Genomic DNA, 11,131 nt, shown 5'->3' on the forward strand with positions numbered 1-11,131 from the left:
TAGTGGAGGGGTAAGAGGGCATGCAAGATTTGAGGGGAGAGGAAATGATCAGGTGAGAGGTGGGGAGCAAAACACAAGAAGAGGGGGACTAAAGGGTTGACATAAGAACAGAATGAGCAGTGGGTGTGGGGGAATGAGAGATGGCGGAGAAAGGTCAAACGAAGGGCAGGTGGAAGAGATATTAAGGCAGGGCGGGAAACGAGGGAAGAACACGGACACAGGTGGGAACGGGAGGGAGGCGGTATGAGGGCTGAATACGAGAGGCAGACCTAAATAGGTGAAAACACCATTAGCAAGTAGATATTAAGAAACATGTATATCACCTATTCAAGCATTGATGCCACGCAGTATATTTAGTAAAGGTGACCACAGTGCCCAGCAGTTGAATTAAAGGCTATCCCCAGTAGTGAGGATCGTAGTCAGTGCTCAATCACAAACTGCATATTGTGCACGTAACCGTAGTAAAGGCTCCTCATTAAGAGATGCAGCATGATGGAACTAAGGCCCCGCCTCTGAATACGGAAAAAATAGTACCCATTAATGGAAATCGTTATGAGGCGTACTGCGCACACAAACAGTGGAGGCTAAATCTCAAGAAATGTGGCATGCTATTAAGTGTTGCACAATCCCAAATATGAAGCCACTTTATTCGGCATGACCATAGGTAACCATATGTTAAATAACATACGGTACGTACTACGTATAAACACACACTGCAGAGTGCCAAAATACCGTAGATCTAATGACCAGAAGCCGCATCCATATAGGGCCAATCCTTAACTTAGTCAGATGCGTCCGCGAGTATTTCCAAACTAGTCCAATATGGAGATTTAAACTGCATGCCATGTTGAAACACATTTAAAGAATAAGCGGCGTGAAAGGGAAAGACGTCACCAACAAAAAAAAGCACGCGAGTGGTGCACGCGCCACAGCGAGACATCTGTTTTGAATTATCGTGTACGCCTCTGTGCACAATAATTCAAAGCAGATGGTGCCTGTGCGGGTAAACGCAAGCAATAGGCCATGAGCGGAGCAAAGGCGGGACATGCACCCGCGTTTGCCCAATTCTTAGAGAGACGCACGCAAAGACCAATAGCCTCTGACCAAAAACAAACCACAAGCGTGTGGTCAGATTTTGAAGCCCCCTTACAAAAAGTCTTGCAGAGCTACGCATGTGGACTGGCTCAGGTGAGACCTAAAAATTGTTACGTGTTTGCTAAGTTGTGATCAATTACTAAAGGGGATCCGTACCATCTGTATTTGAGCACACTTTTCTTAACAGAATGCATATATCCTTACATTCATTCTACAGCCCGTCATTTCTTTTTTTTGTTACTATTGTCTAGGACAGAAACGCAGAGCCCAGATGGGACCTATGTCAAGACTTTTGTTTTTTTTATCATCAGTACTGAGAACTTGCAGAACAGAGCCCACTTTAATCCCTTAGTTTATCTGCACATGCATAGTAACAAAAGAACAGTGAAGAGGGGGCCCATTTATTGTGTAAGTGGAGAGCAATTTGTGGAGGCAATGCAAAGAGGTGCATTTTTTGTCCAGTGGCTGAGGTGTGTAGAGAGTTAACACTGAATTTCAGTGCAACATAGATTTGGGAAGCTACATATTTATGAGGTCAGGGTGCAGAGTGCATCTGTGGGATGGATGATGTGCACAGTGCTATTCTGCAAATGAGGCATCATAAAGTCATGTAGTTGTAGCATTTATGAACAAATTATACTGTACTGCTGCATTCAAACTAAGATAGACCTTCTTTCTCAAAACCAGGAGACAATTAACTGGAACATGTTTAAACGCTTACTAAATAAAGTATGTCAAAATGACCCTGGCCATTACCTCAACAGCATTGCTCCACAAAACCTCGAACCTAGGTCAGTAAACTTCCAAATTCCTCTGCTCAGATACAGTTTAGATCTTCATTAGCAGCGTCCCTGCCCTGGCAAGCAAGTGACTCACTCAAACACAGTGGCAAAGTTATGGCTAAAATATTTCCCTACAACTTTTTATTATTTAAAATGAAGGTTGCACATCTTAAATTGAAGATTTCTGTCTGAAGTGTAATAGATTGAATAGCCTTCCAAGCAGAAATGATGCACATATAATCACGCAAGAGATGCACATATTATCACACTACAGCATGGTCAGGTAGGATGGATAAACATATAGATGCAAACTTGTGGGGGGTGATCAGATCACGTTAAAAACCAGTACTCCTACTTTTTAAGCAGAAGATTGCTTCATATAAAGTCAGCCAGTCTGGCGTCTGTACTGGGAGGCCATCTGTGAGGGGCCAGATGTGACAGTGTCCTGGATCACTTAAAAACCAAGGTGAGCAGTTCTCAAAAAGATTATGAGTAGACGCACAAAGCATTTTCTGCTGTTGCAAACGCCACGATCCGCAGAACTTGGCCGCTTGCAACCGCAAAAAAAAAAAATTCTAACGCCAAACACAAAATTGTGATTTGGTAACTTGTTACTGAATCGCAGTCTGGGTTTTCAAACACAAACAGAATCGCTATTTGGAAGGGGAGTGTTCAGGGCATCCCTTCCAAATAAGGAACCTGAAAGGTATGTGAAAATGTTTTGCAACCGAAACGCAGTCTAAACCCAAAAGTTAGCAGTAACCCATTTGCAAATGGGAAGGGGCACCCTCGGGAAGCCTCTCCTTTGAGAATGTTTGAAAAAAATATTTTTAAGAGCAGACAGACTTGGACAAAAAAAAAAAAAAAAAAAGAAGCATTTCATTTTTCTTTTGAAACGCATCCTGTTTTCCTTTAAGGAAAACGGGCTGCGTTTGAAAGGGAAGAATTGCTTTATTAAAAAGCAACCACAGGCATGGTGGTCTGCTGACCCTAGCAGGCCACCAGGCATGTGAGGGCAGCCAATCCTAGGGGGCTACAAATTGTGACTTAACTAATTAATATTCATGAGGTAAGTCCATTTGCAACCAACTAAGAGTCGCTAATTTGGCAATCAGGGCCAGATTTCACTATAGTAATAGTGATCACCAAATAGCGAAAAAACAAAACAACGATATGTGTAAATCGCTATTACTAATGTTCATACATCCAGACTTCGTGCCGCATGGACCAATCGCGTGTTGTCAGTGGGGGCCAAAGAAGGTTTGCTTTGTAGAGTTCATGACCTTAACAAAGAAGGATAGTGATTTTCAGAGCAGCCCAACCAAAACTGTTTGACAGCACTTCATTTAGCTCATAATAAGGCTACAGATGAAGACTTTACCTGTGTGGAGAGACAAAGAAATTTATGTTCAGTACCTGAACCCTGCCAGACGTTTTTATTCGGGATGTATTGAATTTAAGCAACATGCTGCAATGAAAGTATTCAGAGGTTTCTGTTCAAGGAAAATAAATTCAGGCCGTCAAGGGGGGAGTGGATTGATACAGAGTGTTTGGTGCTGTGGATGCAAAGAAATATATAATCTTTATTTTTGTGGATGTCAAAGTAAGTGACTGGAGCAACATTTGATGATTGACTGTGACCAACGCCATTGGAACTGCAAGACAAAACAGGTGACATACCATATATGTATTAAGAAAATTCAAGACTGGTATTAAAAGACTGCAGGGTAGATACTACAGGGCAAGTGCAAAGAGGGAGGGGACTGTTGTGATGGAACATTTATGCAACCAGAGTCTAGAAGACATATATAGATAAAATGGCAAGATATGGCACCTATGTGATCAGTGCAATGTGATGGCATTTATAGACCCAACGCACGGAGTTGCCATTTCGTAAACCAGTGCAGATAAGAGAGCATTGGTGGAACTAAGGTAGAGAAGAAGCATTATGGAACGGGCTAGCATTAACAATACAGTGCATAGAGGAAAGATTTGAACCAGTCTAGGGACAGGTTATTTGTGGAGTCAGTGCAAGGATGACGTTTTTATATAGCTAGTGCAAGCAGGTAGTTTTGTATTGGAGCCAGTCCAGGGATGGGATACTTAAGAAAATTGTGCAAAAAAGGCCATGTATGAAGCATGTGCAGGGAGAACCAATGTATGGACCCAGTATAAAGAGATGGTCATTTATAAAGCATATGCAGGGATATGAGGTATTTATGAAGCAGTGTAAGCAGGACTTACTTATGGAAACTACGAAGATAGGGTATTTATAAAGCCAGCCCAGGAAAGGGTGTGCATGGCTAGTGCGAGAAGATGGTATCTGTGCAGCCACAGCAGGGTGATGGGAAATTGTGGAGCCAATGGAGTAAGGGTCATTTATGCAGCTAGTGAAAGGGCCAGTGGGCATGCATGCAGCCAGTTGAATGAGGATGCCTTCGTGGAACAAGCGAAGGGACACAAATGCAACTAGCAGAAAGGTGGTGTTTATGAATCTACTGCAAGGATGTGGTATTGATGGAGCATGTGCAAGGAGGAGAATTTATAAAGCCACGACAAGGAGAAGTTACTGGAGGACCCAATAAAAGGAGGCGAGATGTATGGATTCAATCACAGTGTGGGGAATGAGGTAATGATGAAGCAGAACAGGAGGAAGGCATGCATGGGAAAAGTGGTACTGTGACAAGAGGTACCGAAGGAGACAGTTCAGGGGAGTGGCATCTGTGGAACCAGGGTAGGAAAAAAAAAGGGGCATCAATGGAACCAGGGTAGGAAAAAAACGAGGCATCTGTGGAGCCAGGGTATGGTGTTTGTGGAGCCAGGGTGGGGAAAGGGACATCTGTGGAGCCAGGTTGGGGAAAGGGACATCTGTGGAGCCAGGGCGGGGAAAGGGACATCCGTGGGGAATGGGCCATCTGTGGAGCCAGGGTGGGGAATGGGCCATCTGTGGAGCCAGGGTGGGGAAAGGGCCATCTGTGGAGCCAGGGTGGGGAAAGGGCCATCTGTGGAGCCAGGGTGGGGAAAGGGCCATCTGTGGAGCCAGGGTGGGGAAAGGGCCATCTGTGGAGCCAGGGTGGGGAAAGGGCCATCTGTGGAGCCAGGGTGGGGAAAGGGCCATCTGTGGAGCCAGGGTGGGGAAAGGGCCATCTGTGGAGCCAGGGTGGGGAAAGGGCCATCTGTGGAGCCAGGGTGGGGAAAGGGCCATCTGTGGAGCCAGGGTGGGGAAAGGGCCATCTGTGGAGGCAGGGTGGGGAAAGGGCCATCTGTGGAGGCAGGGTGGGGAAAGGGCCATCTGTGGAGCCAGGGTGGGGAAAGGGCCATCTGTGGAGCCAGGGTGGGGAAAGGGCCATCTGTGGAGCCAGGGTGGGGAAAGGGCCATCTGTGGAGCCAGGGTGGGGAAAGGGACATCTGTGGAGCCAGGGTAGGGCGTTTATGGATCCAGGGTAGGGAATGGGGCATCTGTGAAGCCCGGGTAAGGAAAAGGGGCATCTGTGGAGCCAGGGTAAGGAAAAAAGGGGCATCTGTGGAGCCAGGGTAAGGAAAAAAGGGGCATCTGTGGAGCCAGGAAAAAAGGGGCATCTATGGAGCCAGGATAAGGAAAAAGGGGCATCTGTGGAGCCAGCATAAGGAGAATCTGTGGAGCCAGCATAAGGAGAAAAGGAGCATCTGTGGAGCCAGCATAAGGAGAAAAGGAGCATCTGTGGAGCAAGCGTAAGGAAAAAAGAAGCATCTGTGGAGCCAGCGTAAGGAAAAAAGGAGCATCTGTGGAGCCACGGTAAGGAAAAAAGGGGCATCTGTGGAGCCAGGGTAAGGAAAAAAGGGGCATCTGTGGAGCCAGGGTAAGGAAAAAAGGGGCATTTGTGGAGCCAGGGTAAGGAAAAAAGGGCCATCTGTGGGGCCAGGGTAAGGAAAAAAAGGCATCAAAAAGGGTCATCTGTGGGGCCAGGGTAAGGAAAAAAGGGTCATCTGTGGAGCCAGGGTAAGGGAAAAAAGGGGTATCTGTGGAGCCAGGGTGGGGAAAGGGACATCTGTGGAGCCAGGGTGGGGAAAGGGACATCTGTGGAGCCAGGGTGGGGAAAGGGACATCTGTGGAGCCAGGGTGGGGAAAGGGACATCTGTGGAGCCAGGGTGGGGAAAGGGACATCTGTGGAGCCAGGGTGGGGAAAGGGACATCTGTGGAGCCAGGGTGGGGAAAGGGACATCTGTGGAGCCAGGGTGGGGAAAGGGACATTTGTGGAGCCAGGGTAGGGCGTTTATGGATCCAGGGTAGGGAATGGGGCATCTGTGAAGCCCGGGTAAGGAAAAGGGCGAAAACAATTGATGGACAGAATGCAGAACAATGTCATACATTCACACCAGTACAGAGATCTGGGCCTAAATCCATCGTTTTTTTGCTCACCATGCCATTCCAGTTTGAACCCAGCCATATGCAAATCAGTCTTGACCCTGTGCCTCATGGGAACAGTCCAACCCGAACTGCCAAGCCAGGTCCTCCCTGGACTGGAAACAAGCATCCTAGGACCGGTATCGGGGTTTCACCCCTCTTCAGCCAGGATAGCTTGATTCCAGTGTCATGGAGAGCAAGGGACCCACGTCTGAGCATACCCTTCCCACTCGGGGTGACAAATGCAAAAACAACAATTGATGGACAGAATGCAGAACAATGTCATACATTCACCCCAGTACAGAGATCTGGGCCTAAATCCATCGTTTTTTTTCTCACCATGCCATTCAAGTTTGAACCCAGCCATATGCAAATCAGTCTTGACCCTGTGACTCACGGGAACAGTCCAACCCGAACTGCCAAGCCAGGTCCTCCCTGGACTGGAAACAAGCATCCTAGGACCGGTTTCGGGGTTTCACCCCTCTTCAGCCAGGATAGCTTGATTCCAGTGGCATGGAGAGCAAGGGACCCACGTCTGGGCATACCCTTCCCACTCGGGGTGACAAATGCAAAAACAACAATTGATGGACAGAATGCAGAACAATGTCATACATTCACCCCAGTACAAAGATCTGGGCCTAAATCCATCGTTTTTTTGCTCACCATGCCATTCAAGTTTGAACCCAGCCATATGCAAATCAGTCTTGACCCTGTGCCTCATGGGAACAGACCAGCCCGAACTGCCAAGCCAGGTCCTCCCTGGACTGGAAACAAGCATCCTAGGAACGGTTTCGGGGTTTCACCCCTCTTCAGCCAGGATAGCTTGATTCCAGTGGCATGGAGAGCAAGGGACCCACGTCTGGGCATACCCTTCCCACTCGGGGTGACAAATGCAAAAACAACAATTGATGGACAGAAGGAAAAGGGGCATCTGTGGAGCCAGGATAAGGAAAAAAGTAGCATCTGTGGAGCCAGCATAAGGTGAAAAGGAGCATCTGTGGAGCCGGCATAAGGAAAAAAGAAGCATCTGTGGAGCCAGCATAAGGAAAAAAGAAGCATCTGTGGAGCCAGCATAAGGAAAAAAGAAGCATATGTGGAGCCAGCGTAAGGAAAAAAGGGGCATCTGTGGAGCCAGGAAAAAAGGGGCATCTGTGGAGCCAGGATAAGGGAAAAAGGGGCATCTGTGGAGCCAGCATAAGGAGAAAAGGAGCATCTGTGGAGCAAGCATAAGAAAAAAGGAGCATCTGTGGAGCCAGCGTAAGGAAAAAAGGGGCATCTGTGGAGCCAGGGTAAGGAAAAAAGGGGCATCTGTGGGGCCAGGGTAAGGAAAAAAGGGGCATCTGTGGGGCCAGGGTAAGGAAAAAAAAGGCATCAAAAAGGGTCATCTGTGGGGCCAGGGTAAGGAAAAAAGGGTCATCTGTGGAGCCAGTGGAGCCAGGGTAAGGGGAAAAAGGGGCATCTGTGGAGCTAGGGTAAGGGGAAAAAGGGGCATCTGTGGAGCCAGTGGAGCGAAAAAGGGGCATCTGTACAGCCAGGGTAAGGGAAAAGGGCATCTGTGGGTCTAGGGTAGGGAAAGGGGCATCTGTGAAGCCAGGGCAGGGAAAGGGGCATCTGTGGAACCAGGGTAGGAAATAAAGGGCATCTGTGGAACCAGGGTAGGACAAAAAGGGCATCTGTGGAACCAGGGTAGGACAAAAAGGGCATCTGTGGAACTATGGTAGGAAAAAAAGGGACATCTGTGGAGCCAGGGTAGGGAAAAAGGGCATCTGTGGAGCCAGGGTAGGGAAAAAGGGCATCTGTGGAGTCAAGGTAGGGAAAGGGGCATCTGGGTAGGGAAAGGGGCATTTGAGGAGCAAAGGGGCCTCTGTGGAGCCAGGGTAGAGAAAGGGGTATCTGTGGATCCAGGACAGGGAAAAGGTGGCATCTGTGAAGCCAGGGTAGGGAAAGGGGCATCTGTGGAACCAGGAAAGGGGGCATCTGTGGAGCCAGGGTAGGGAAAGGGGCATTTGTGGAGCTAAGGGGCATCTGTGGAGTCTGGGTATGGAAAGGGGCATCAGTGGAAACAGGAACGGGGGCTCTGGGGGGCCAAGGAAAGGGAAAGGCGCATCTGTGGAGCCAGGGTAGGGAAAGGGGCATTTGTGGAGCTAAGGGGTGTGAGACCGGCCTCACGGCGTATGCCCTCCCGATCATCCCGCCAACCTGCAACCACCCCCAAGACACGGCATCTCCGACTCCGGCCGCCCCAGCCACACAGACCCGAGGGCCGGCCAGAGTCCCCGACAGACTCGACACCCTACCACGCATGCCCGACCGAGGGAGCGGGAACCCCCGAGCCAGACCAAGAGGCGCCAGCCCAGCCGCACCTCGGATCACCTTCCCCCGGGAGGGCTCGATCGGCCACCAGGCCCCTGGGGAGCAGGCGCCTCGCCTGCTGAGCGCCTGGGGACCCTCCCTGACCCACCTGAAAAGACCAAAGAAACAAGCGGCAGGAAATCCCGCCGAACCCCCTCAGTCACCAAAGACCCCTCTCTGCGAGGACTCCGGACTTCAAAGGGCAGGGGGAGTATAACAGGGGGTGCCGGAGGGACGAATGGCAGAGAAGACCTGGAACCATCGAAGCCTGCTGACGCTGTCGCGGCTCCCGAGTACCGAACTACCTAGGCCTGCTGAGTGACTCGCTGCCCCCAGCCATTGCAACATCTGAGCCCTGCAGACGAGATCGCGGCTCCCGAACTCCGAGCCACCTGGGCCTGCTGAGTGACTCGCGGCCCCCAGCCATTGAACCATCTGAGCCCTGCTGACGAGATCGCGGCTCCCGAACTCCGAACCACCTGGGCCTGCTGAGTGACTCGCGGCCCCCTACCATTGAACCATCTGAGCCCTGCTGACGAGATCGCGGCTCCCGAACTCCGACTACCTGTGCCTGCTGAGTGACTCGCGGCGCCCCCCTCGAGTCCGAATTGGCAAGAGATCGCCCACAGAAACAACACCCTCCAGCTCGAGGATTGTGAGCTATCCGCAGGATACTTGGCAGAGACACTACCTTCAAAGACTGTCCCGCTACCCCCATTCCCCTACCACCGATTTGTAGTATCTTGTGCCGCTGATGTACTACTTACTCCTTGGATCATAAAGATCCTTTGAAACCTTCGATAAAAGAACCTATCGTCCTACAAAGAATACGTGTGGCGTCCTTCTGTTCGTAGTGTGCGTTCAGAGTGTGCGCGCCTGGCTCGGCCTACTGGGGAGAGGTGGGTCACCGGGGTGGGCAAGACGTACCGAACCCCCCTCCAGCGGACGCCTTTCCAACAAGGGGCATCTGTGGAGGCAGGGTATGGAAAGGGGCATCTGTGGAACCAGGAAAGGGGCCTCTGAGGAGCCAGGGTTGGGAAAGGGGCATCTGTGGAGCCAGGGTGGGTTATTTGTGGAGCCAGGGTAGGGAAAGGGGCATTTGTGGAGCTAAGGGGCATCTGTGGAGGCATGGTATGGAAAGGGGCATCTGTGGAACCAGGTAAGGGGCCTCTGAGGAGCCAGGGTTGGGAAAGGGGCATCTGTGGAGCCAGGGTAGGGAAAGGAGCATTTGTGGAGCTAAGGGGCATCTGTGGAGGCAGGGTATGGAAAGGGGCATCTGTGGAACCAGGAAAGGGGCCTCTGAGGAGCCAGGGTTGGGAAAGGGGCACCTGTGGAGCCAGGGTAGGTTATTTGTGGAGCCAGGGTAGGGAAAGGGGCATTTGTGGAGCTAAGGGGCATCTGTGGAGGCAGGGTATGGAAAGGGGCATCTGTGGAACCTGGAAAGGGGCCTCTCTGGAGCCAGGGTATGGAAATGGGCATTTGTGAAACCAGGAAAGGGGCCTCTGAGGAGGTAGTTTAAGAGGAATCAGTGGAGCCAGGGTAGGGTATTTGTGGAGCCAGGGTAGGGAAATAAGGCCTCTGTGCAGTCAGTTCTGTGTTGGACCGGTCAGAGGGATGGAGCCCCCTAGAGAGAGGGGCATGGCACGGGTCACTCACAGAGCCGCAGTGGGCAGGCTGTGCCGGAGTCCATTCATTGAATGGTCTCCGGCAGCACCAGGACCCCTCCCATCCTCCCCGCACTCACTTGTCCTTCTCGGTGCCGAAGATGGAGGCCAGGTACTCCGCCATCTTCCTCCGCCCGCCCGGACAACTAGAGCACTCCAGGCACCGCCGCGCGATCAGCGCGTCATCAACGGCGGCCCGTGCGCAGGGTCAGCGCGAGGCGCGTACGTCACAAAGGGCAGCGGGTGAGGACGTCAGAGGAGCGCGCCTGGGAGCCGGTGACGTCACGAGGGGGCGGGAGCAGCTAAGCATTGCCAGGAGCGAGGGTCCTGCCGAGGTGGGTTCAGCGACACAGAAGACGGACAAGGCACCGAGGAGGAAGCTGCCCGCGCCTCACTTACTTTACTTACTTATCAATGCGCTTTTATAGCGCCCACGCGGACCTTACCCAGAGGTGCTATGGCGCTTTAGAAAAGAAATGTGTTACATTGTATTACTCGTGTATATATCGGGGCAGTTACAATACATAAAGAGTATTGATGCACACCAGCCAACCTGTTGCATTGTTTATATGTGAATTTTCCATGGTTTCAGTGTATGAATGAGTGACAATTTTCTGCTGTGTGAATACTTCGAGTGACACTTCCTCCTGAGTAAATCAAAGCAATGACTAGTATGTGCGTGCCTGTGGGTTTTCATTGTATCGATCTGTCAGTGTGGAGGTCTATCTCAGATTGTCGCCCATATAGCACATGCCAGGGCTCAGGCCCTAAACAAGCGTTTGCAATGCAATAGGTCTCGCATTTACGTGAGTTTGAGCAATTGACATTGCAAATAACAATGCCTTTTATTTTTG

At 50.7% G+C, this 11,131-nt stretch overlaps 1 protein-coding gene across 11 annotated transcripts in view; it reads right to left on the minus strand.

The window, feature by feature from the left end:
• Positions 1-10,514, minus strand: part of U2AF1 (U2 small nuclear RNA auxiliary factor 1) — a 174,241-nt gene extending 163,727 nt beyond the window's left edge. For 7 of the 11 annotated variants that reach the window (XM_085620774.1, XM_085620770.1, XM_085620773.1 and 4 more), the window contains exon 1: positions 10,358-10,495. Coding sequence is in view for 4 of the 11 variants with exons in the window: in XM_085620771.1 (XP_085476897.1) it covers positions 10,358-10,401 (44 nt within the window). In the remaining 7 variants the exon portion in view is untranslated. Of the gene's footprint in view, positions 1-10,357 lie in introns of all 11 variants that reach the window. The other 4 variants (XM_085620771.1, XM_085620765.1, XM_085620772.1 and 1 more) reach the window with 1 other exon arrangement.
• Positions 10,515-11,131: the final 617 nt, after the last annotated feature.

This window comes from Triturus cristatus, chromosome 8 (genome assembly GCF_964204655.1).
Source record: "Triturus cristatus chromosome 8, aTriCri1.1, whole genome shotgun sequence".
NCBI classification, from domain to species: Eukaryota; Metazoa; Chordata; class Amphibia; order Caudata; family Salamandridae; genus Triturus; species Triturus cristatus.